This window comes from Rhinolophus ferrumequinum, chromosome 18 (genome assembly GCF_004115265.2).
Source record: "Rhinolophus ferrumequinum isolate MPI-CBG mRhiFer1 chromosome 18, mRhiFer1_v1.p, whole genome shotgun sequence".
Classification (NCBI taxonomy): domain Eukaryota; kingdom Metazoa; phylum Chordata; class Mammalia; order Chiroptera; family Rhinolophidae; genus Rhinolophus; species Rhinolophus ferrumequinum.
In genome coordinates this window covers 16,980,299-17,007,445 of record NC_046301.1, presented here as the reverse complement: position 1 = coordinate 17,007,445, position 27,147 = coordinate 16,980,299, and the positions used below count along the sequence as shown (strand labels likewise).

General features: G+C 37.8%; 1 protein-coding gene across 9 annotated transcripts in view; it reads left to right on the top strand.

Annotated features, from left to right (window-relative positions):
* INPP4B (inositol polyphosphate-4-phosphatase type II B) overlaps positions 1-27,147 on the top strand; it is a 613,177-nt gene that overhangs the window by 532,398 nt on the left and 53,632 nt on the right. For all 9 annotated transcript variants that reach the window (XM_033135157.1, XM_033135154.1, XM_033135152.1 and 6 more), the window contains 4 exons: positions 5,309-5,468; positions 21,188-21,360; positions 22,528-22,651; positions 23,688-23,805. In XM_033135157.1, coding sequence (XP_032991048.1) covers positions 5,309-5,468; positions 21,188-21,360; positions 22,528-22,651; positions 23,688-23,805 — 575 coding nt within the window. The remainder of the gene's footprint in view (positions 1-5,308; positions 5,469-21,187; positions 21,361-22,527; positions 22,652-23,687; positions 23,806-27,147) is intronic.

Below are 27,147 nucleotides of genomic sequence, written 5' to 3'. Positions count from 1 at the left end.
ACTAAGTGAATGGATAGATCTGCTGGATCAGTAGTTCATCCTTCAAATCAAACCAGTGTTTTTCACAGACATATTTTATTTTTATTAACGTGATGGTGATTTTCCTGTACTTTTAAATTGGATACCATCACCTCCTTGGATACTTTCCCGACTCTTACGATGCCTGTTTCAATGTCAGATATTTGGATGGGTCTGTATGTAATAAAAATGCAAACTTGCATACACACACTTTAGAAATCTATGATTACATTTAGATGAAGTGTCCTTAAACTTGAATACATTCTAATGTGAATAGTGAGACATTACTTTCTAGGCAGAAATTTTAAATCCCCCAAATTTAATTAATTGTTGAAAGAAATGTTGAGGTATATGCAGGCAGTCTATTGATATATCAGGGTATATTCAGTTTTTAAAAAATGTATCAATCCTGGAAATTGGTTGTAGGTAGCACTCTAATTAATAACATGATATAATTCACCCAGTTGTGCAACTATCTAATGGTGTACAGATAACATCCAATTAGCAATTACCAATTCAAATTCAAAATTGAAAGCCTTAGTTTGTCAGTGGAATTTTTTTACTTGTTATTAAACAAAATGCTTTATTTAACATTTTCACTGAATTGAAAGCTTTAGCATGATGTGGCATTTATTTAGGTGAACTCAGCCATTCAGAGTATGAGCTTAGTTCTCACCTTAATTCAAGAAGCATGTGGCAATCATTGTATCTTAATTTCTTTTTATTCTTAAGTATCAGGTTATTCAGTCCCTCCACAGATGTTAATTAAACGTTCATGTTGCACAGCAATGCTATAGGTACTTGGGGAAGAACACATTAAGGATATAATATGGAGCCTGACCTCAACAGCCATATCATTCAATTCAAGTGAATGGCCAGCACTCATAAAACAAGAAGAGGGAATGAGAGAGATTCCCAGAATGGACCTGGTTGTGTGATAGTCATTAAAAATGCCAAAAAGATTCAGATGGAAGTTATATGGAGGGTAGCAAAGATGAAAAAAAAGCCCTTCTTTTTCTAATTCATTCATTCTTTCTTTCTTTCTTTCTTTTATTTATTACCTGATGAGTATTAGGACCTGAGAATAAAAGGATTAATATGTATAATAGTCATTCCCCTCATAGAACCCACTTTAGAAAGGAAAAATGTGTTAGGCAGAGGGAAGTAGCATGAACTGTTTGTGGAGATGGTGAGAATTGAAGGGGTGAGGTTTTGGATTGTTGGAGGAGAAGGCAGAAGGCATTCTAAGCCTAAAGAGCAGCATGTGTCAAGATACAAATATTAGGAGATGGACCTGGGTGAAGTTTCATTTTGAAGACTAACGAGAAATAAGGAGAATTATCTAGGGCGACCCAAGCATAGACTTGCCTCTGGGCTGAGAGAAGAGTGAGTGCTTGCTGCAGTACTGGCCTGCTTTTGATCAGAGGACAGATAACATGAGCACATTGATCGATGAAGATAAATGTGGCCATCCTGTATAGACCTGTTTGTGTGATAGCTGATATATCAGTCTGGGCAAGATCCAAACCAGGGGAATATAGAGAGGTCAATTCTGGAGAAACGCTAGCTGCTTATCTGAATCTACTTGTGTGTCCAGGGACTGAATTTCAGGGTAAGGCCAGCAGTCTGGCTAAGGTCAGGGATTTTTACCTGAGTACATAGGTGAAGTTAAACAAGAAGATCGATAGGAAGCAAAGGTTGGGGAAACCTTACTTAATTCTGATGGATGTCGTAGTCTGGCTATTTTTAGTGGACATGATGTGTGTGTGTGCAGAGGTGTGTGTATTACGTAGCTTGGGCCATACATGTGCCAGTTTGTGCCACAGAGTATTTGAAGTACAACTTCTTTCATCTAACAGTCTAGGTCAAGTTAGGTTTGCAATATTGAACTAGGCCAGTATAGTGCAAATTGCGCTCAGTCAACTCAAGGATAAACTGAAGCCTCTTTATAAAGATGGCAGTTGGCCTTGTTAATTCAGCAGCTGGATCTAATCAAAAGTCCTCAGAAATTGGCAATGACAAGTGGGGAATTGTACATGGAGCTATAGATAATGACAGGGCTACTTTGGACCCCCCTCTCCGCCCGCCCATATCAGCTCTGGTTTAGTCTTCTCATTCTTGCTAATCAAAAATTGGCCCTAGAAAAATTGATCAGCTAAGCAATGCTGAACTTTTTTTTTTTTTTTTTAAAGTTAACTGCTGATTCAAAGGAGTTGGGATTTGACTTAATGCTACCAAGATCATAAATGTGGGGCGTGCTGAGTAAGCACCATGGCCCCTGCCCTCATGGATCACTCTGCCACGTGTAATTTCCTCTTGGCTACTCACTGCTCCATCCATCACATTTTTGCATCCATTGCTACTGAACTTGACCTGCATGTTAGCTTAGGTCCTAACCCAGAAATAAATATGGACCAAGATCAGCACCTGACTCAGAATGGAGTGAAGATTGCTGCTAGGTCCCCCTCATTGCCAGGAGTTTATAGCTACTTCACTTCTAAGAAGTTGGGTTGTCGGAAGGCTCCATTAAGGTCAAGAACACCAGTTAGGCTCCATTTAATAAAGGAGCCTACCTACCGATGTTCCATTATTTCCTTCATACAGCAGGCGACATAGTAGAATGGCTGCTATTTTAAGGGGAAAAGGCCTAGCAAGCTGTTATTCTGACAGGTTGTTGTCGTTTACTGTTGTATTTTGTTTCTAAACCTCTCCTGTGGCTGAGGAGCTGAACTGCGTCTGGAGGCTGTTCCCCGGGCTTGGAAGGGGAGGGGTTTGGAAGCCTCAGGTAGTGCTGTGGCATTCTTATGTTGCCATTCTCTTCTCCCTGCTAACCAGCCTTTCCTCTTGATGGGAAGAGTAAAATACATTGTGTGGTTTTAGTTAGGGAAGAAAGTGGAGTAGGCCCCAGCTGTGGAAGCAAATCTAAGCAAAAAGAATTTACCCCATGAACCAACCCAGTGAGTAATAATCATCAGAACAAGATTGTTTTTGCTGGTTGTTTTCCTTTGTGTATATGTTTCCACAGAGCTCAGACAGAAAGTGGCTAATTTAGGAGAGAAATCCGACATTCAAAACTCCTCTTCAAGAATCTTACCCACCCATTTTTAGCCTCCCAGTTCCAAAATAATTATCTTGCACCCCACTCTCCTAGGAATTGAATTATCATCTCTCCTCCCTGTTTCGTATCCCGGTCACATGAATGGATTTTGGGCCTTGATCCTGACACTGTCCTCTATTAATGTTGGCCACTAATGTCCCTTGACCCTTTAGCCAAGCCATTGCTCCATTCCTGATTATATGACATTCTTTCTTTCAGACTTAAGAGTACAGGTGACCACCCCATCCTTTGTGCAGAGTCGTCTCTTCATCCAGAGCCTGCCATTGGGCTCATTTTCAAGTCTTAGATAACTGAAACCGAATCTTGCTCCTGTGAGGTGATACACACCTCTCCCTGAACCCTCCTGGGCGTCCTCTCCTCACCTTCCTTTGTCTAGCTTGTCCCTGGAGTTCTGGTAATTTCACAAAGAGGAATTCAGTTTCATGGGAAATCGTAGGGGAAGAATCAAGTCTTTGCAGTCAAATGGAACTTCTAGTCTAGTTACGACGTTTTAATATCAAATGTTATTCACCATCTTTTACCTGATACCCCCTCATCTCTAAAACTGAATCAGGAACACTAAACATATTTGATGGTGTTTGAGGTGAAACTAGCTAGTGTTCGTATGCCAGGTGATATAAAAGCAGTCTTCATCTGTCTCTGCTTGGAGTCCTCTCTCTCCTCTTCCCTCCTTTGCTCCCTCCCCTCTCTCTGCCTTTCTTTCAGGCCATGCACGATATAGTGAGGACACGGCTCCCAAGTAACTCATAGTCTAGTATTAGAGACAGAAGTGCAAGCCAAATCGATAACTTTAATTTACTTTGTAGACGCCATAACAGAGAAGGAAGCATGACCAGAAAAGTTCAGCGCTCTCACCACCAGCCAGTCAGGATCGCCTCCCCAAAAGATAAAGAATAAGATGACTCTGCTCAGGGCCAGCTGTTGAGTGTGCCTTCAGTAAAACATTGGATTATGTATGCCTTGCATATTAATATTGCACAATAAACTGCTCAATTTCTAATCCCCATCAAACACCCTCCCAGCTCGTGTCCTCTAAGCGTTTAATGAATTAAATGTTGCTCTGCTGTTACCACATAACCTCTTACTGGATGGTGGTTGGTCTTCATCAATGAACGTGCTTTACTTATGCCGATAAAGGTCTCTCTACTGGCTGAAAAGGTTACTTTTTCTATCAGTGGAATCCTATAACTTGAGGTATATGTAAAGGAAGAAGTATAATATATAGGTATAGAATGTAAAATTATCCTTTTAAATAACCTTCTGTGCAGACTCTTCAGAGATATGATTGAGATCAGTGGATAGTTTCCTTATAGTCCTTCACCTATGAACGGCAACGTGCAATACTGTTTTTTTTCCTAATCAAAGTACAAAGTTTCTCTCAACATGAGCGACAGAGAGTTGAAACTTTACGTCGTATAAACCTCATCTGGAAAGTTAAGAGCAATCAATCCACTCCCGCCCCCACCCCACCCAAATAGCAGAGTTGATTCCCATTGGCTGGAGACCATGCTTTAAGACGAGTCAAATTCATAGACACAGAAAGTAGATTGATGGTTGCCAGGGGCTGAGGGAGGGAAGCATGGGGAGTTCACGTTTAGATGGTACACAGTTTCAGTTGGGGAAGATGAAAAAGTCCTGGAGATGGATGGTGCTGATGGTTACACAACAATGTGAATAGACTTAATGCCACTGAACTAACTGTACACTTAAAAACGGTTAAAATGGCTAAGCTTAGGTTATGCATATGTTATCTCAGCAAAAAGAAAAACAAAAATTTCTAGTGCAAGTGGTGGCCAGTCTTTAAAACTATTGGTGTGTCTTCGCTTTCTTACTACTGATAAGGAAAATAGATACATCCAGTTTCAAATTTCACACTTTGAGCTCAATTATGGATTCATAGTGTGTGGTAATTCATCATTGCTTTATGACAGAGAAAAATAATGAACTAAATAAAAAGATTCTGAACACTTAAATTTTGGTTTATTAAGAGAAAATGGATTTCTCGTATAGCCATCGTCTGGCCAGATTAATGGGAGTAATAGACCTAGTCACTCTGACTGCCTCCTTACTTACGATTGTTCCTCTCCCTGCTTCTCTGAAATGGGTTTATCAGCTTCTGCCTTATCCTGTTTGTACACTAAGAATGTGTAGTGATACTCATGCTCTTTGCAGGACAGAGTGTGGGCCAACGTGGGGAAGAGCCTGAACTGCGTCATTGCCATGGTGGACAAACTGATTGACAGGGATGGCGCCAGTGAAGGCAGCAGTGGCAGCAGGAGAGATGGAGAAAAGGAGCCTTCTGTGGTGGACTCCGTTATGTCTCATCCAAGGGGTAAGGAATCTTTTCTTCCCCCCAATCATTGATTTAGTAAACAAAATGAGAAAGTCATGATAAAATGAGATAGAAAAAGAGGAGTCAATAGTGCCTTTGATGAAAGTGCTGATAGCATGCTTTTCCACCGCTCTGGCTTGGATGATGGAAGGCTATTTATCAAATTGCATCTCAGTTGTGTTTTCAGAACTGCTTGCAATGCTCTTTTTTTTTTTTTTCTTTTGCTACATAACAACCTTCTTGAAAGAAGAACAGTGTTTTCTTTTAAAGAGTCTGACATAGTTTAATCTACTTTTACGCATTCCTCCAAAATTTTATTAGGAAGAAAAACAAGCATCTGCTCTTACAAAGTCTTATAAACTGAGGGATATCAGAACACAGTATCTTATAATGGTTCCTGAAAAGAATGCAATAAGATAAAATGCTTTTTGCCTTATTCTGAGGAATATTTTTGTGAATTATCTAAAAAACATATAAGATTTGATTTCATATAAGAAGAATATGTTTGTGCATTATTCCAAAGACATATTGGTAAGTCTAGATTTTCATGGATCCATGTATACACACACATATACACTTATGCGTATATGTGCATACACTTGTGGGTATATATATATATATATGTGTGTCCATAGATAGACAGATATATAATAGAGACTTTCAAATATATGGCTTATTACAAGATTGACTAGCAAATACAATCAATATTTTAACTATGGTTGTGTCCCTATAAATGGCTTTTTTTGTTGTTGTTAATTTGTTAAATCTCAACAACAAAAACCAAGATGGATATCTGTATTTTTTATGGTAGTAAGAACTGCTGTTAGAGTTTCCCCAACCCTTTTGCTAGATATCTTAAGTCTTCAGAGAAAATAAACAGTGTCGCTCTATCCTTTTCTGAAATCTGCTTTTCCTTTTACTTTAAGAAAATGAATCATAAGACAACATGAATGCTTATAAAATTGAATTTGTGTTTTTTCCAATTTATTTTCCTGAGTTTTTTCATTACTCACATTTTCATCAGGAATTTAATTATGTACAACATCAATCTTTCATCACTTAACAGTGGAACCTTTTCTAAATCATTTTGGAAACTATGGCTTTCTAAAGTTTGCTTACTGTAAGTGGGCCTCATCTTCGACAGCACATTCACATACGTGGAAAGTTTATACCAGTGTTTTTTATGTTCACACCTACTTGGTCTAAGTGTATGTGGAAATTTTCTTTTTTAGTAGTATCAGTTTTGTTAGTTAATGTATCTAGTCCAGTTCCATAACTTTACATGAATCAAAATGAAAGCTTGACATGACATATGTCATAAAGAAAATCATACAGTTCTATTTTCTTTAATTGAACATTGACTATCACGTATAAGCCAGACATTATTTGAGATGTTTTCAAATAATATTTTTTAGCAGAAGTTAGATAAGGGATACTAGATTTTGGAAATTAGATAAGGGATACTAGATTTTGGATACTACACTTTGTTTTGTTTTGATGTTCCCAAAACTTCTCTTTGATGAAAACAGAGGTCTAAAATATTTGAAATTATGTATTTTATCCATATCTTGTGTTTTACCTGAAGATTGTATCTGGGTGATCAAAATTACATTCTTAAAAATAGAAATATTTGGCAGATAAATAATCTAAGATTAGATGAATCACTTTTATTTGAATGTGAGGCAGTGTTTGAATAGAGTCTAAAACCAGATAGAAGTTGCTGCCAATGTAGAATTCACAACTAGATCGGCTTTGTAGATGGTTATAGTCAGATTAATTACAACATAAAGCCCTCTAATTGATTTTATAATTTTTATTTTATTATCCATGTCTATTTCACCCATTTGTGTGTGTGTGTAGTGTGTGTGTGTGTGTGTGTGTCTGTGTGTATGTGTGTTATAAACATTTTTTGGTGATAAGACACTATTTAAATAGGTAAAATAAAATATATACTTTGGTCACTAATTATTTAACATAATAAATATTGTCAAATAATATCAAAGTTTAAACATTTTATGTGTTCGACAATTGCATATTGAATGCATATTTTGAAGAGGATATTGGTACGTAAAAGAGATGCTTAACATATATAAGTAGATGTTTTACAAATGAATCTGTGCTCAAATATACGTAAATACCTATATATGGTATTATTACCTGTTACAGTATTACCTATTTAATAATATTACCTATTATATGGTATTAAATACCTATATATGGCTACTGCATCCATACACTTCAACATACTTATAAATACGTTGGAGTGAGATTGATTAACTGAATTATTGAATAAAAATTTATTATTATTTGATAAAAATAATAATACTTAATAGAATAACTATTTTTTCTTCCTCTTTAATTAGGAAAAAAAAACACTTTAAGTTTCTACCCTGACTTTTGTCAGATAAAGCAATGTGGTAGAGAAATAAATAGTGGCATTTTAAACTAATATAAAGTAAATGAGTTACCTAAAGTCATATATTTACTTACACTAATTTCCAAACTATTTCAGATAAAGGTATTTGGGATATACATTCACTGATGTGTGCCCCAATTTACCTATATTTTAAATTTTTTTAAGTTTATTGGGGTGACAATTGTTAGTAAAATCACATAGATTTCAGGTGTACAATTCTGTATTACATCATCTATAAATTACATTGTGTGTTCACCACCCAGAGTCAGTTCTCCTTCCATCACCATATATTTGATCCCCCTTACCCTTGTCTCCCACCCCCGTCCCCCCTTACCCTCTGGTAACCACTAAACTATTTTTATTAGAAAAATAATGATTTAGAAAATTTGCGAAGAAAAATAAGATTATGTATGATTTTTATTTTCTTATTTCAATCAGACATAATCATTTTGAACATTTCGTATGTTTATACACACACAAACCCACACATACAAAGTACCAACCTGGAGTACACATTGTAAATACAGATGTACTTCTTGCTATCCTGCACATCATTATATTCTGAATATTTCCTGATAAACAGTCTCTGCATATGAGATTATAGTGACTGTACACTAATTTATCAAAAGAGAAACCACTATTTTATTTATATTTAATTCAGTGGTGCAATTAACACATAAGCATCTTTGAACATCTAAATTTTTAACTATATCTCAGCTATTTTCCCCTAAGTTAGATTGCAGAAATAGAATTATTGTATAAGAAAGAGTTATCTCTTGTCTCCCGTGTATTTATTTATACAATTGTTTGTTTATATCAATGTGGTCTCATGAATACTTACTTTATTGTTTGGTTTATAATCTGATACTTTTATTTAATTATTTATTCCCTCCCTCCCGTCCTCCCTCCTTTCTTCCCTCCCTCTCTTCTTTTTCTCCTTCGCTTTCTCTTTCTCTCTTTTTGTCTTTCTATCTTTCTGTCTTTCTCCCTTACTTATTTTTTTACTTTTTTTACTCACTCCTTTATCCTCTGACACCATGAAATATTCTAGGCTCACCTGTATTTTCCCTGCCCCCGGCCCTAGGTCCAGCCCTTTTCAAGGAACCTGGTTTCTTCTATCACAGAATAGCATTTAAAAACTAACCTTTGAGTCGGTAGGAATATTTTGATGGTTCTTTTTGACAATAGGTACTCTTACCATCAGTACCTACAAGCACCCTTTTAACTACAGTCTTCCCAGCCATAAATATTTTCACTGATTTCATGCCACTTTTGATGAAAAATATCATATTGTAATTTCTGGTTATTTGTGAAGGTTGACATTCTATAACTTAATACTATATTTCAAAATATTATTTGTGATAATAAAATTCATTTCTCCAATAGCCCCAAATTTATCCCCAGACCATAGGTGCGGTGGGAGACATTTCATTCTTTTCTTTTTGTCATTAATAATGAATTGAGTCAGTGAATTCTTTGAGTCATCTAGAATTTATTGGAATGCATGGGTGGTAAATACTGATTGACATTTGTTACCATTTTTTATTAGTGATTCCTCTTCTTATGTTCTATCAGCTTTGTTTAATTTTGTTTTTTCTTTACATTTTAAGTCCTGCAAATATTTTCAGTCAATTTCTGGAATTTTGATTCTGTTCATTTGTATTGAGATACATTTTGAAATCTCATAAGGTAAATCAACCCTTGGACAGTCAGTTTTTCTTTCTTCATCACTATCGTTTACCTTTACATTTTAGCTGTGATCTGTGTTTGTTTTGCTGGTATATATCTAACATTGTTTAAATAGATGGTCTTCTGAATCGTCTCTACCTTAATCCATATTTTGTGTTCCTCTACAACCTGCAGATATTTTTTTCTTTTCAGGATGCAGATTTTCCTTTTACAGGGTATTTAATAATGTTTGAAGTCTGTAGTTTTGAAGGGTTTTTGTTTGTTTGTTTTAAGTCCAGGATTTTACAATATATCTTATTTCATACATTTATTTTCAGGATTACTACAATAATGCTGAGAGAGGTGAAACCTTCTCCACTGTACACAATAGAATACTGAACACAATAGAATAACTGTTCCAAATGTTCATGGCTTATACATACTTACATTTTCTTAATGAACAAGATTGTCTTTCTGTTTTCCATACACTTAAACATACAAGCACCTACTTTGTGTATAGTACGCATGCCTTCAACTTCAATAAACAGAGGACTCAAGGATAAAATCAGCAAATGTTAGAATCTTAGGTTTCGTTGTGCTCTTAAATATTATATAATTAAACCTCCTAAATTATGTTAAGAAGCTTACCTCCAGGATCTCTGCCACTTTTCTCCCAACCTGTGTTACACATCTCCACTGATAGAAAACCATTTTTATTTTCTAGAGTGGCATACTCCAGATTTGATCTCAATATGTTTCATTTAATTTCACCCACTGGCCAGATCCAGTCCTTTGGCACAAACAGAAAAATTTTACTTTCCTTTTTCCACATTATAGCCTAACATATCTGAAAGCAATCATCAGGCCCTTTATGAATTGCCACATTTTGGGTCATTTTTCAAAGAAGTAGCATCCAATGCAGAGTAACACAGGAGGACCACCTCCTTATCTTTAGATGCTATTCTTCTGTTAATGATATCTAAGTCCATAGTAGCTGCTTTGACAGACACATACTATTATGAACTCCACCGATAGCCATAATCCTTGCTAAATTTGACATATCCTTCAGTCTTCTCAAAATGTAAGTGATATTTAAGCACTGTGTGTTAGACATTGTGAAACATTAGGGGCACAAGGAGATTAAGACACAGTCTATCTCAATTCTACACAAAAGATTGATGTCTAAGCCCATGACTGCAGTATAATACACTTTCGAGTACACGCTAATAAATACCTGTTTCTTTCATCCATCATATCTACTGTGCTACCCAAGTTTATTTTATTCACATTTTATGAATATTTCCTCTCCATCCACAGAAGTAATGGATAAAAACGATGGGAATACAGAGATACATACAAATCCTTGAGGCACATCGCTAAAAAACTGTATGCATTGAAATACACTTGTTAATCACTACTCTTTGAGAATATGTGTTCAACCAGCTATATTTCACTCATTCATGTTATTACGTGCCCTGTATTTCTGTCTTTCACAAGAATAGCATGAAATGCCCTGTGGAAAGACCAAATACCTATTATCACTGAATACTTTTTTTTCTAATCTACCCAGCTGTAAGCCATGACAAGAAGTGCTTTGTTTTGTTTTGTTTTGTTTTTTAATTATAGTTGGCATACAATACTATGTTAATTTCAGGTGTATTACATAGTGATTCAACACTTATATACCTTATGATATGATCACCACAGTAAGTCTAATAACCATCTGTCACTGGGCAAAGTTATTACAATATTATTGACCATATTTGTTGTGCTGTGTACTGTATCTCCAGGGCTTATTTATTTCATTTTGGCAGGTTTTCTTGATATTAAGTGAATATCTTCAACATGTGTATATTTATGAATAATTGCATAAAAATCACTATATTCCAGAACTTATACTTACTACTAGATGATTATTTCAGTGATTTCATAATATGTAACAACTCTGTTTTATTTTATAAAGTGCAAAGATTCAAGCAAAAGACATCATTTCATCAAATGGCCTAACTATTAACATTTCTGAATTCCATGAATTTCTACACATGAATGTTCAGAATTTCATTGGAAAGAAACAGGCTTTTTAAAACTCATAGGTCATCAGGTGAAATAACGTGTAAAGTATACTTACAAGTTTAAAAACTTAGTAAAATATCATCAAAAGAGACCACAAATATCTTTATTATAAACTTAGAATTCTAATAATAATTATACACTATGACTGTTTTGAATGTCCGGTCTTATCGGAAAATTAATGTTTCCCTTAAAACTGTGCAATTAATTATGATGTAACAAAACACCCTTGACTCAGAGCCAAGATACTTGGCAAGTCCACAATTTCTTTATTTGGTACATGACCTTTGGCAGATCACTTAAATCATCTGCGAACTTCCACTCACTTTGTTGGTAAAACAAATATCACCTGCAAAATTTGAAAATCTCTTCCAGTTCTAAAGTTTTATGATAATAAAGATGCCACATTATTTGAAGTTATATTTTTCTTTTCCCTCAGTCTTTTAACGTATTTTAATTGAGCATCTACTATGTGTCCGGCACTATTGTAGACATTGGGGACACAACAATGCACAGAAGAGACAAAACACCTGCCCTCCTAAAGTTTGTATTCTTGTAGCAGAAAGACAGGAAAAAGTAACACAAGAAATAAGGGCATTGCATAACAAGTTAATGGTGACAAATACTGTGGGAAAAATACAGAGCAAACTAAGAGAGTTTGGGAATATTGTTGGAGGGCAGGCATTGAAGTTTAGTGGAGCAGTCAATGTAAGCTCCATTGAGAAGTTGATGTCTGAGCAAAGATACAGGAGGTAAGGAAGTGAGCCATGTGGATACTGAGGGAAGGATATACTGGGTATAGAAAACAGGAGGTGCAAAAGGCAGAAATGTGCCTGCCACGATCATGTAACATCAAGGAAGCTGCTTTGGTTTGAATAGAGAAACTGAAGGGGAGAAAGTAGACGATGAATTTAAAGAGGGAGCGTGGGGGAAGGATCATGTAGGATCTTTGTATTGACTTTGGCTTTTACCCTGAGAAAAATAAGAAGCAATTGTGGGGGGAGGAGGAGTGTGGTCCTGAGCAGAGGCTTAGCCTTATTTGACTTAGATTTTAACAGGCTGTTGTGTTGAGATTAGACTGCCAAACCGGGTATAGACCAGTTAGAAAGCTGATATAATTATCTAAGTGAGACCTAATGGTGGCTTGGACTAAGAAAGGTGGCAGTGGGGGTGATGAAATGGACCCTGTACTTATGTTGAAGGGAATGGCAACAGAGTTTTCTGAGAGTGGGAGAGTGAGAGAAAAGTAGGAGTTAAGAATGACTCAACCATTTTTGACCTGAGCAACGCTGCAGGGCCATGTGCTTATTCAGGAAGACTCTGGATAGGACAGGTTTTGTGTTCAGGAATGGCAGTTCATTTGGAATATGTTATGTTTGCATGGAAATATCAAGTATGCAGTTAGATGTAAGAATCTGGAATTCAAGAGAGAGGTTCAGGTTGAAGATACAAATTTGAAAATTGTCAACATAGAGATGGTACTTAAAGCCATGAAACTGAATAATGTCAACAAAGAACTGAGTGTTCAGAGAAAAGAGAAATGACCTACAGGTGATAACCAATGACATCCCAATGTTAGTAGCTCAAAAAGACACGGAGGAACCAGCAACAAAGTTGGATAAGGAATGGCCAGTGAAGTTGGAGGATACCGAGAGACTATGATAGCCTGATGTCCAGGGTTAGAAAGAATTCCCTGAGGAAATGACTGACGTGCCTGATGCTGCCAACAGGTCAAGTGAAATGAGGACTGAGAAGTAACTTTCCATTTGCCAGTGGGGAGGCCATTGGTGACATCGACAGAGTAGCTTTACTAGAGTGGATAGGAATTCATACCCAAGTGGAGTGGACTGAGGAAGAGGAAGGACAGGAACTGGAGAAAGCGTGTATAGACAAATCTGGATGAGTTTCATTGTGAAAGGAAGCAGAGAAATAGGGTGGAAACAGTAGAGGGACATAGAGTCAAGAGAGGGTTATTTTTTGAAGATGGGGAGATAACAGCATGTTTGTGTGGTAGTGGGAATGCTCCAGCAACAAAGGAAATATTGATAATGTGGGAGGAAGGGCAGAGAATTGCTTGAGTGATACTCAAATAGGTGAGAGATGAGAATCTGGTGTGCAGACAGAGGAGCTGGTCTTAGCTAGAGAAGTTTATGGGGCTTCTCTCAGAAATGGGAGAGAAGGAAGAGCATAAGAAAAAAAGGCTGAAAGGTGAGCAGACATCGGGTCACATGTAAATTACTTTATGATTGTTTCAGGTTTTTTAAGATAGGAGCTAACATTTTGGGGTGGCATAATGTGTGCTAAAAAGTTTTTAAAATATTACCTGGATCATTTAATTCTTGCAACACTTAGTGGAGTGATTCTATACATTTAGTGGACTTAGAAGCAGAGAGTTGAAGCTACCTGCGCCATATCAGGCCTAGACTAGTGGCAGAACCCAGATTCTGACCCTACTTGTCTGAGTTAAGAGTCTGCCATCTTAGCCATTTCACTGTGCTGCGTCTGTTCTTTCCAGAGAAAAGCATCTCTAATCTTATTCTGTACAGATAATGTTTAGCTATCACCTTTTTAGCAAAATGTTAAGTTTTATCAGACACAAATTAATCTAATGATGAGATAACTTCTTGAAAATCAATCCTGTAGGTATCTCTTAAAGGTTTTTTATGGAATTGTACCGTATGCATGGCAGAAGAATTGCCACATATTCATAATTACTCTTGAAACATTGCTTCACTTTCTCGTACATCTGCTGACGCTTGCACCCACAGAGAAACTAGGATAGACAGAGAACAGAGATTCCTATCTCCCATCTGGAAACTTTGGGGCATCTGATTGTGGAATGGAGCGGCCTGAGAAATGGTACCATTTACATTGTGTTTGGTTACTTGCCTACTCAGCACTTACAAGTTAAATCTACTTATATGAGGCTTTGTTGTATTTGTAGAAATTTTTTTTTTTTTTTTGAATGGTACACTTTATTCCACTGGCCTTGAACTCTACTAGAAAACAACTGAACTCGCCTAGTTCACTTTAGGGTAAAATATATCCCCTCTTCCCTCCTCTGGCTGCCTGTGCTCCAGTCAGGCTTCAGTCAGCTCAGGATCCACTACCTCTGTCTTCTCCATCTTAGTTACAGGACAAAGTTAAATGACAGGAGCTTTCTGATGTAGATGTCTTGGTGATTGTGGGTTGCTCAATGACCTATGCAGCTTATTCTTAAATGCTCAGCATATTTGTAGGATGCAGTTTTTTGGAAGGTCAAAAAGCAAACTAAGCCTAGTGAATTTTGAGTGGATGACTCCCGCTCCAGCAGCACCCCCATTTCAAAACTTTGTGCTACACCAAATACAGAGCTTGTTTGATTAATGGACTTAGTTCCTAAATACTGTCTTAGCAGGATTTACTTAAGGCTTCCAACTTTGTGTTACGAAATGAGAAGTTTAACCAGTCTGTCAGTGGATGCATTTCCTTTGCTATTTTTCTAAGAGCAACACTGGAAAGTTTTATGACACTGTTCGCAGGCTGGCAGGGTTTAAACAAACAAGGTTCCCTTGACATGAGAAAAGGTCGCCTTTGTTCTTCTTATAGCCGTGTGTCTCAAGTTGAGCAGTACACTCATTTTTTAATACATCTGGAAGGTGCCAAGATCAATCCCTTACTTACCTTGGATCCTAGCTCAGTGGACAACATGACGACGAGTACATTTGAAGATACATGTTTGTCCTTTGTGCGAATACTGTCGGTGCTTTTAAGACGGCCCCGAGGTAGAAGCCAAGGAAGGTGGAACATTCACGTGCAGCTTCCCTGCCTGGTCACCATAAAGCTTGTTCCATTTGCCCTACTTGATCCCTACAATTTCTAGACTTGGTCTTGCTTTAGCTTTTGGCTCTCTGCTCACCCTACTCTGCACCTCCTCTTTCTCCCCACCCGTACTTTCCCCATCCTCTATCCCTGCAGTGGTGCTTGCCCACCTAGCGTTCCGTTGTTTTTTTATTTTTGTTTTTTGTTTGTTTGTTCCCCCATAGCTTCAGGCTCAGTATTTGTTTCTATAATACTTTATTCAGCCTTTTCCAAGTCCTTGAGTCATCTCAACCCCTTCCTTCCTCCCTTCTAGCCCCCCTTATGGCCCCTCCAGTCAGTTTATGGCATCTGTTTATGGCATTTGGTATCATCACACCAGGCACCCTTCCAGACTGTTCCTACAAAGCCTCACTTCCAGGTAATTACTACCTGCAGGCTCTCAGCTCCTCTGTACTCCCTCTACACAGGAATCCTTCAGTGTCCAGTGAACAACACAACGAGGAAGGAATATGATCTGCTCATCAGACACTACTCTCTGGCCTCTGCACTCTTCACAATATAATGTGTCTTGTCCCTGTCCGAGCTTTTTTAGCACTAACCTTACACCCTGATATTGTAGGTGTTACTTTATACCTCTTACCTTCCCTTCTATATGTTATGCTACTTGAGGGCAGGGGCCATGAGTTATCAATATCAGTATCACGCCATAGGACCTCACAGCTAGGAGGCTCTGTCTGTCTATGGAAGGAGTATATTTCTCATGGTGGTAGTGATAAAAGATGGGGGAAGTGATATACGCAAGATAGGTTAGTATTTTTTTAAAGAAAGATAAATGCAGGTTGATTTTTAGATTTCTGGACTAAAGTCAGGAGATGGATGATAAAGATGGGCCCGGAGTTAGGAAGACTCAGGGCAGGACATTCAGAGTGGCCAGGGAAGGCATTCTAGGCAGCCCGGCTTCAGAAAGTGCTTCTCTTTCCCTGATTACTCGTCTGTTGTCTGCATCAGCCTGGTTTTGGTGCTCCATAATCCTGGGATAGCTCCAGACATTTGGAGGCGTCCTGTGGGCAGGTGTCTAGGGTCTATGACCAAAGTTGGCCACGCACATGACACTCATCCAAAGGAGTTTACTTGTAAGGCACCTGGAGAGGAAGACTTATCATTAATCAGTTGCGATGTTCATGATGTAACTGAAAGGTGGGGCCTTCACTCAGAGGGGCACGTAGACGGCCGTATCTCGGTTGCTGTGGGGCACAGGCCCTTCTCAAGCAACAAGCACTCTGTGGGCAGAAATAGCATTATCCCTCACCTCCAGCCCGGAACCGTGGACCCACTGCCAGTTGTTCTGTGCTACCTGAGGTTTGGGCATCCTATGAAAGTCCTGTTGGCCATGAGTTTGGCCTCTGTTCTTCTCAAAACCATGGCAATTTTATCATCCTCCTTAAAGGCCATTCTAATTGGTTGGCGTCACAGGCCGTCTTCTTAACTTAGGTGAATCCTCAACGCTGGGTTCACTTCTTCTCTTATCGCTTTGCATAGAGTTTAATGGGCATGCAATCTTATAGCTTCTCTTTTTCGCTCTGTCTAAACAGTTGTGAAAACCAAAGTACCAATGGCCACAAGCTCACGTGAAGGTAATCATTTTAACTGAGCAAAGAAGACCAAGCCCCTGAGAAGAAAATGGCTCAGAAATTGGAAAGCAAGCATTATGCTCTGCGATCGTTGGCTGGTATTTGGCTCCTTTATTTTTCTCCTGAGTCACATACGTGCCACTGAGCTCAGAGGACATGGATATCCTGTACAGGAAGTAGGTGGTGTGTGGAGGAGGTGCGTGGGGCACCCGGCAGTTGTCCTTGGAATCCTTCAGTGAGATTCACTTGAGTGTGTTCTGTTATAGAAATGAATAAATGGCCAGAAAACAGGCTCTGTTGGATGGCTTCCAACACACTTCACAAAGCTCAGGAAAAGCTCAGCTAAGCCACACACATTTTGTTTTCCTGAGGAAAGACTGCTTGTTGGTCTCAGGGCTAAGGCGTTTCAGCAAGGTTTTGTAAAGACACTGAAACATGTTTTCTGTGTTTTGCTCTGTCACTGGAAAGATCCCAGGGATAGAATCAGCAGTGTGGGAGTGCCGACTGGGCAGTCAGTTAGCTCCTGGACATGTGTTGGTGCAGGGACTGGACTGGGGAGCCCTTAGCTACGTGCTTCCCTGGATAGTGTGTGTGTGTGTGTGTGTGTGTGTGTGTGTGTGTGTGTGTGTGTGTAAAATCTTAACTGAAACGAAGAAACTGAACTCAGAAGAGTGGACGTGTGCGTTTCAGGATTTCTTACCCTGACTGAAGCATGCAGAAGGAATACCACCTCCGTCCCTATTAGGAAATGGCTCGATCCTGAGGACAGTATAAACACCATGTCAGTTGTGAGGTCTGGAGAGACAGAGACGCGAAGATGAGGGGGGAGTGACAATAGTCACAAGAGTGTCACGCGCTGCAGTAGCTTTGTTCTTTTCCCAAACATATTTTTCATGAGAAAACTAAAGCATTCACTCTTCCTTTAGAGAGAGTGATTTGGGCTGCTCATTGGAGCACAAAGACCATTTATGAACTGACTCCGTCCTTTCTTTGGCCTGTCATCCCACATTGTATTTATTTCAGAACCTGAGATTTACACCCAGTGAACATTAATGGAACAAAATGTGTCATCATTGCAATTTGCATTTGCCAGTGCAGTTTTCCTTTACCTGCTGGACTTAAATTATGTCTTTTCTAGACAAAAAAAATAAAAATGCATTTTTAACCCTCATGTATGCTTCTCCATAAGAAACTTACTACTGTCTTTAAGACATTCTACCTTGCTCAAAAACTTATAGTTTTCTCATTCTTTATTAATGTTTTCTTCTACTGTCATTTTCCTTAAATTTTAGCCATTAAAAAGTAGGTATAATGATAGAAATGGAGACTCTGGAATATTGTTAGTATCAGATAAGTATCTGTCAATGCTTGTAAGTTTAGAATAGCACTGTGTTTCTTTTTATCCCAGGTTTTTGCTTTTATTCTAGTAGGATTAGAAATCAGACTCTTTTTTGTTTGTTTGTTTTTCACTATCTGATGGTAATTTATGATTAACAATCAACTGGTTAAATAAGTGTAAGAGTAGGTTTAGAGGTGAGTAAAGAAATTATTCTGATGCTAATGAACAAACCTGTGATGATTTCTCTTTTAAATACCTTCAAGAAAAACCAACAGCTACATTTAATTTGAGCTGTCACTTTTTCTCAAGGGAAAAAAGTGGACACAAGTTAAATTTCCATTTTCTAACTAGAAAAACGGTATCACACTCAGCACCGAGTTGTTGGCCAACGGACACAGGATATCATGATGCCTATACAATATATAAATGCTGTTAGGGGACTGTGCACATGTATGAACAATTTTAAATCAGTTGCTTGAATGGAGTAAGTGACACAGTAGCTCTACTTCAGCCTGATAAAGCAGCGCCATCTACTGCACACAAGCTTTATTTTATGTTTGAGAATTCTTCAGGAGAAACTGATCTCTGCAGACCTAAGCACAAAAAATCGGTTTGTAGTCCGTTTTCTTTTAAGATCTACATCTGGATCAATTTGTTGAAATATTTGTTTTCTTCATATGTGAATGTGTCAGTTTATACATTAATATTGAGACCAATAACTAAATAAAAGAGTAGAAGAGAATGGGACATAAAAGAATATAAATATGAAAAAACTAGGAACGCAGAGTATTAGTTCTTTGTGTCTGTTGATAGGTCTTTATTCTGAAGCTAAGTCTGATGTACCTCTATTTGCCTTTTTACATGTAATAACGACATAGAACCAATAGTTAACCCAAGCTTGTTTAAACTGAACTATTATTCATTGTTCATCTTAAGTTACCTGCGCGAGAGTCCTTCATCAAATGATTACAGATTTAACAGGACTTCATTGAATCCCCCTATCTCTGGTGTTTTCTGTTCCTATCACAACACTTAACTCTACAATATTTTGAATAATAACTCCTAACGTTCCTAATGTATTTTTCATTATAACATCACGTCAACATTTACATAGAGTACTAACAATTTTGGTTGATTTCATCTGTTTATTATACCACAACATAAAATAAACAAGTGACAGTAGACATGGTACAGTAGTGATTATGATTCTTTTTATCGTTCCCTATAACTCTTCCAAGGTCTTAACTGGTGATTAACCACTCACATTACTCAGGATGAAGCTTACACTTTTATGCTGAAAAGTTCATATCATTTCACATCGTGATTCATAATGAATTTTTCTGCATATACTCATTTCTATTAAATCCTATCTGTCACACAATTTATTTATATTTTAATGGCATGTCACTCAGTCTGGAATTTATAATATTTCACATTTTTCAGGGCTTTGATTTTCAAATAAACTGAAATAGAATATACATTGTTTATATATCCTATGCCAAAGTCATAATTATGTAATTGAAACATGTTAGCAATCGAGACATACAAAAAGTACAGATGGTTTCAATTTTATATTTTGGTTTGAAGAGAGACCAATTCAAATTCTAAATACTGCCAAAAAAAACATGATTGATTTTCTCAGACTTGTCTGTATCTTAAAAGACTTTTGTTATATATATTGTAACTTTACTCATTCAATTAACACTGATTGTATACCTGCTATATATTAGACACTGTGCTGGGTACTGGAGAGTCAGTAACTAAAACATGTTTCTTGCCCTCAGTGAGCTACCATTCTTGCAGAGCAAACAGTGCGTAGATAGTCCTAGAACAGTAAGAGAAAGGAGCTGTGGGCAGGAAAGGAAGTGAAGTCAACCCAAACTTTAGTAAATGGGTTATATTACTTAGGTTAGTTAGGGGGGAAATCCTAGAAGAGAGAAAATCTGAACTGAGTCTGCAAATAAGATAAAGCGTCCTTCAGGAAACTAAGTAGAGGAAGGGTGTTCCAGGGGTTGGAGATAGGATTAGCAGAGACACTGAGATGAGAGAGCAGGTTAGGTTTTGGGAAACAGGTTTTGTTCAGTGCACTGGGACTCAACACTGAAAGTGAAGAAGTTCTGAGACATGAGATCAGACAAGTAGGCAGAGGTCGGATAATGGAGGATCTTTTATGCATTTTAACTTTATTCTGAACTCTTTAGTGTTTTTAAAAGGTTTTAAGCAAGAGAGTGAGTGATGGGATGGCATTCAAACTGATTAGAAAGCTGCCTCGAGCAACTCTTGAGAAGGATTTGAGTGGAGTATGGCTGGAAGAAGGTAGGTCAGTTAGGCAGTGGGATAGAAAGGATCCAAGAAGAGTGATAAGCGCTGGTTGGAGAGGGCAAGGAGAAGATGAATGTTTGATGGGTGTTACAGTAGTAGGAGCCATTTAATGACCCAGTAATTGTGAAGACTGTAGAAGTTCAGGAAAACTTCTGTTTTCGGCATGGGAAGACTTTGGGGGCACCGTCCACTAGTATAAGGGCAGTGCGCAGATCGGAGATGAGCAGAGAGGAGCGGGGTTCTAATGTAAATATCTTAACTACACCCAAGTGGAAAGGTCTGATGGGTGACTGATGACAGACATCTGGAGGTCAGCGGAGAGATGTGCATTGGAGATCTTCAAATCAAGTCTTTGTGAATCCTTAAAATATATATAACTTGACTGAAACGGTAATACATTGGTTTTCTATTCTCCAAGACCTTCCCTCATTCTTTTATCCTGCTATTCTTGCACCCCATTTTCCCCTCCCAGAGGACTGGTATGAACAGTTGTATCCCCTCATCCTTACGCTGAAGGATTGCATGGGAGAAGTGGTGAGCCGAGCGAAGCAGTCCCTGACCTTCGTGCTCCTTCAGGAACTTGCATACAGCTTGCCTCAGTGTTTGATGCTGACCTTGAGGAGAGACGTCGTCTTCAGCCAAGCCGTAGGTGCCCTTGTTGTTGCAAGCATAGCACTGCTGGGTTGTGCAATGCTCGCCTTCGTGAGGGTAGACGTCTTCCTTGAGCAGTTTTATTGTTAAAGGGATCCTTCCCTTACAGTTGGGACCCAGTTTTTCTTATTCATAATAAATATGAACCGATTATTACATGGAAAGAGTGTATAAGACATTATGTGTTTATTTCTGCCAAGAGCAGCCAAGTCTCTGAAATGTGCATTCTGTTTCACAGAGGGGAGCTTCTGTGAAGGAAAGGGTCACCCATCCTGTCATCGTGTTATGTCTTGAGGTCCCCGCACAGTGTACAGTGGAAGGAAAGGGACAGCTGCCTTGCACTGCAGGTGGCCTGCTGGGATTGGCAAAGGAGCCTGTTTGCAACTTCCTATTTATACAGCTCTCTCACAAATCCCAGGCCAGGCCTCATAATGATGCTTTCTTTTGTTGATAAAATGAATTTGCCAGCAGGAAGGCTTGAACGGGAGGTTTGACAGGACTCCCTCCTTTGCCTACACCCAGCCCAATTCCATGACACCACGACCAGCGTCTGTCAGAGACCGTGCTGGGGCCTTCCTTCTCCTCTCCTGCCTCACCCTGATGATTGAGTTTTGTAGACAGACATAGGGAGGGAAAGAGACAGAAGTCCTCTTTTTCCAAACTTTCCAGGCAAAGGGAATCTTTTAACCAAACTGTCCCCATGCCTCACTATTTCATGGATGGTCCAGTGACAGATGAAGCTAACTATGTGTCAGGCATTATGCTCTGCCTGATACACATTTCTTCAATGATTCTATGAAATGATTATTCTTGTCTCTAGTCTATGTGGGCAAAAATAATTTTTTAAATAATATTGGGAAGTGTTCAATAAGGTTTTATGGTTTCACTGCTAGAAATGGTAGGGACAGAATTTGCAGACATAGCAATGTGACTCAAGAGTCTGCTCTTTCTACTTCACCATGCTGCCTTCCGCAAGCCTTACTAGATCAAAAACTGTCAACTGGTTTCAAAATACATTTAACAATAGTTAGAGCTTCGTTACACATACTTGAAAATTTTTTATTAAATCTGATGCCTCAGAAGTCTTCAATATTCTTAAATTAAAGTTTGCTGACCCCCATCAATTTCTTCCGTGATTTATTTTATTTTCTATTTTTGTAGCTTGCTGGATTGGTTTGTGGTTTTATCATCAAATTACACACAAGTCTGCATGACCCTGGATTCCTACAGCAGCTTCACACGGTGGGGTTGCTAGTACAATATGAAGGACTGCTAAGTACCTACAGTGAGTATGGCTTTAATACACGTTAAAATCCTATCCCTCTTCATAAGGGTATTTGATCCATAGATTCTTCTGTTAAAAATGAGAAGTAAAACTTTATTTCATCCAGCTTTACAGGAACCATGTGACTTGTAGCTCTTTGCATTCACCTTGTAACTATACTTTCACTCCCATTATGTTATGAAAATGGAATTATAGATTAGTTCATAGTGGAGTCCTGAGAAGCCATCTGGCTTTTTTAATATAAAAGGCTCTTTGCCAACATAGTTTCAATGAGTGGATTTTTAAAGTCCCAACCTTGTAATGTCTAGAGCGGCACAGTTCAATACACAGCCTCATATGGCTATTGAACACGTGAAATGTATCAAGTCCACATCAATATGTACTGTACACATATACCAGATTTCAAACACTAGTAAACACAAGTATTATATTAATAATTATCTTACGTTGATTTATAATAGGCGAAATGATATTTTAGATATATTGAGTGAAAGTAAAATATATTATTGAACTTCAATTTACCTTTTATTTTACTCTCTTCAAAATATGACTGCCAGAAAATTGAAAATGATACATGTGGCTCGCATTATACTTCCGTTGCACAGTGCTGGACTAGAAAGCGTGCTTAATTCCCTCCGCCTTAGGCTTTAGTTGTCAGGGTAGTAAGAAATAAAAGTAGCATGAGCCTAGGTCAGTGATCTTCAATTCAGCTATCTCTATTATCTTTAAAATTGAATATCAGTCCTGCCAATGGAAAGAGATCAGCCCGACAGTTTCATAAAGGGGTTCAAATGTCTCTCTAGCCTCCCTACAAATGTATACTCTCTTCCCTCCCTGGAAGGGCACAGGAGCTGCTGGAGGCCATCGGAATGAATGGCTTTTACTTCACACTGAAAACCTTCAGCCTCTGAGGAAAAGCATTTAGAATGAATTCACTGCTTTCACATCCTCGTTGACTAAAATGCTCGGACAAGTTCCAGTGGTGACATTTTCTTCAAATAGTATGTTTGTAATGAGGCTCCTTTTCTTTGTTTAGGTGATGAAATCGGAATGCTAGAGGACATGGCTGTTGGCGTTTCAGATTTGAAGAACGTGGCATTTAAAATAATTGAAGCCAAATCCAATGATGTCTTGCCAGTTATAACAGGAAGGCGGTAAGTGGTGCCCGTTCCCTAAAGCTCGAACTTTCTGAGATCTTCGTATTGAATCCTGACCGAGAAACCAAGTAGAATTAAGGCTTGGTTTGGAAACTTTTTTATTGTTGTTGTTCTCTTTTCATTTTTGGTGAGAAATAAATGTAGGTGACATGCCAGGGGGAAATCCTGAAAAAACTCCTAGAGGTCTCATCATTGTTTGTAAATTATACTCTAGTCAGGTGACTATGGTAACGCTTCCCCTTGAAATATGAGGAATTCAAAGTAACAGCCTGCATGAGAAGAACATTTTTCTCTTTATTACTATCTACTCTAAAGCTCTGAATATTTTTACTTTTGCTGGAATCATTTGGTTAATAGCATCATAATTCTTGAAATGACTTTATATTAAATTCTCTTAAAAGCAGCAACATTTTAGAAAAGATGTATTTCTATGTCAGGGGTATATACCACCATTTTTCTTAATTATTTTTGACCATTCACTCCCAGACTGAGATTTCTGAGAATGGTTTTAAATAAGTAGCTTCAAAGGTCAGTGTACGATGGGCAGAATATTAGAAATAATTAAGAAAAATGATGGTGTGTTATATAGATCTCCAATCAAAGAATTACATCCTATGGTAAATCATTTCAATCAGAAATCCTCCAAATTTTAACCATCCTGGTGTTAGCACTTTTCAGTGCTGCCTGAGGATATTTGAAATTTGAAAAAGTCTCAGACCACAATGAATAAATATGAGTGTTATACTAAAAAGAGAACCCTGTTCATACTACAGAGAGAAAGAGAGAGAGACTTAGTATAAAAGTTCATACTAAACTTGTTTTCTTCACTATGGTAAACATATAATTATTTTAAATTTTGTGTGAAGGATACCCCAAGATACATGGTTGAATGAAAGGTGACTGCTTCTTATACATAAAGTAACACCACATCCTTATATTACTAAATATTTCTTCTTCAAACTAATGCTTAATTTGCCATTCATGGGAAGAAAAGAGGAGTCAAATTGCCCATACACACACCTGGAAATTTGTACCACTCTACATCACTATGTAGGTTATTATCAAAAGTGAGAAATGGATACTTTCATCACAATTTATCAGGGATGCTTATCAGGCAGGTGATTCGATATAGGCAAAGTACAGGATGCGGTTTCAGAGGGAGTTCAGTCTGTATCTACATTCAAAGGTTATCCCACTGGTGGGAGTGGGACGTGTAGGATAGCGAAGTGAGCAGTTTGGGCAAATCCTCTCCAGAAAACAGCATTACACTTGGACAGAAGTGTCTAAGACAGTCATGTGTTAGGGCTAAGGGAATAAGGCACACACTAATTTAGAAGTGCTTATTCGTGGAAAACCGGAGAGCGTTGGAGAAAACCATTTGGAGCCTGTGGCATTTTTGCCAAGGGTTGTCCCCACCAACCCCAGCTCTGTTAGCACAGTTTCATTAGGGCAAGAGAGGCCACGAAAACCAGCAGTTTCACGACTGGTGGAGACTGACTTGATTTGGATTGGAGAGCAGAAAAACAGCACATTCATGAAGTTGTCAGAAGCGGTGGTGATTTAGATCATTTCATTCACAACAGCATCGAAGAGAGTAATTACATTCTAAATTCAGCAAAGTGCTCTAATTTTGCATTGTATGGTAAGCTCCCTCTCACTTTTTTTGGAGTTCTCATTTCTTTTGTGTTCAAAGAAATGAACACAGGACACACAAAATATTGCTTAAAGAAATTAATAAGATCCAATAAATGGAAATACAATCCAATTTGTGAACAATACAATGTTCACAAATTGACATTCTCAATATTATTTACATGGCAATTTCTCCACAGATTGATCTATAGATTCAAAGTAATCACTATCTAACTCTGTTATACTTTTTTCAGAAATTCACAAGCTAAATCTGAAATTTACATGAAAATGCAAAGAACCCATGATGCCAAAAACAATTTAAAAAAAAAGGAACTAAGAGGGCTTATACTTTCTGATTTCAAAACTTACTATAAAACTACAATAATTAAGACCATATAGTACCAGCGTAAGTATATACATAGAGATCAGTGGAACAGAATTTAGAGTCCAGAAATAAACTCTTACCTTTAGGGTCAATCAGTATCAACAAAGGTGCCAAGATAATTCAATAAAGAATGGATGGTCTTTTCCAATAATGTTCCTGTGACTTTACATCTCTGTGACTCTTTTGTAACTTGCAATTTGTGTCTCTTCTACTTCACCTTTCTCACCCAGCTCCCCAACCCCCCTCCCATCTAGTGTCCATCAGTTTGTTCTCTCTATCTATGAGTCTGTTTCTGTTTTATTTGTTCATTTACTCTGTTCTTTAGACTCCATGTGTAATTGAGATCATATGGTATTTGTTTTTCTCTGTCTGACTTATTTCACTTAGCATAATATCCTCTAGGTCCATCCATGTTGTCACAAATAATAAGATTTCATTCTTTTTTATGGCAGTGTAATATTCCATTTTGTATATGTACTGCTTCTCTATCCAGTTGTCTATTGATGGACACTTAGGTTGCTTCCATATCTTGGCTATTGTAAATAAATAACACTGCAGTGAATATAGGGGTGCATATATCTTTCCAAATTAGTGTTTTGGATTTCTTTGGATAAATACCCAGGAGTGGAATTGCTGGATCATAAGGTAGTTCTATTTTTAATTTTTTGAGGAACCTTCATACTGTTTTCCACGGTGGATGCACAAATTTGCAATCCCACCAACAGTGTACAAGGGTTCTCTTTTCTCCACATTCTCATCAACACTTGTTTGTTGATAATTCTGACAGGTGCAAGGTGATATCTCGTTGTTTTTATTTGCATTTCTCTGGTGATTAGTGGCATTGAGCATTTTTTCATATGTCAATGGGCCATCTGTATGTCCTCTTTGGAGAAATGTCTATTCAGGTCCTCTGCCCATTTTTCAATTGGATTGTTTAGTTTTTTTTTGTTTTTTTTGGTGTTGCGTTGTATGAGTTTTTTTATAAATTTTGGATGTTAACCCCTGATTAGATGTGTCATTGGCAAATATCTTCTCCATTCAGTAAAATGTCTTTTCATTTTGTTGACGGTTTCCTTTGCTGTGGAAAAACTTCTTAGTTTGATACAGTACAGCATAGGGAGTATAGTCAATAATATTGTAATAACTGTGTTTAGTGTCAGGTGGGTAGTAGACTTATTGGAATTGTCACTTTGTGAGGTATATAAATGTCTAGTCACTATGTTGTTTGGCACACCTGAAACTAAAAAAAAAAGAAAGAAAGAAAGAAAAAAGGAAGTGAAAACTCAAAAAAAGAAAATGGGAGGTACTTACCATACAATTGT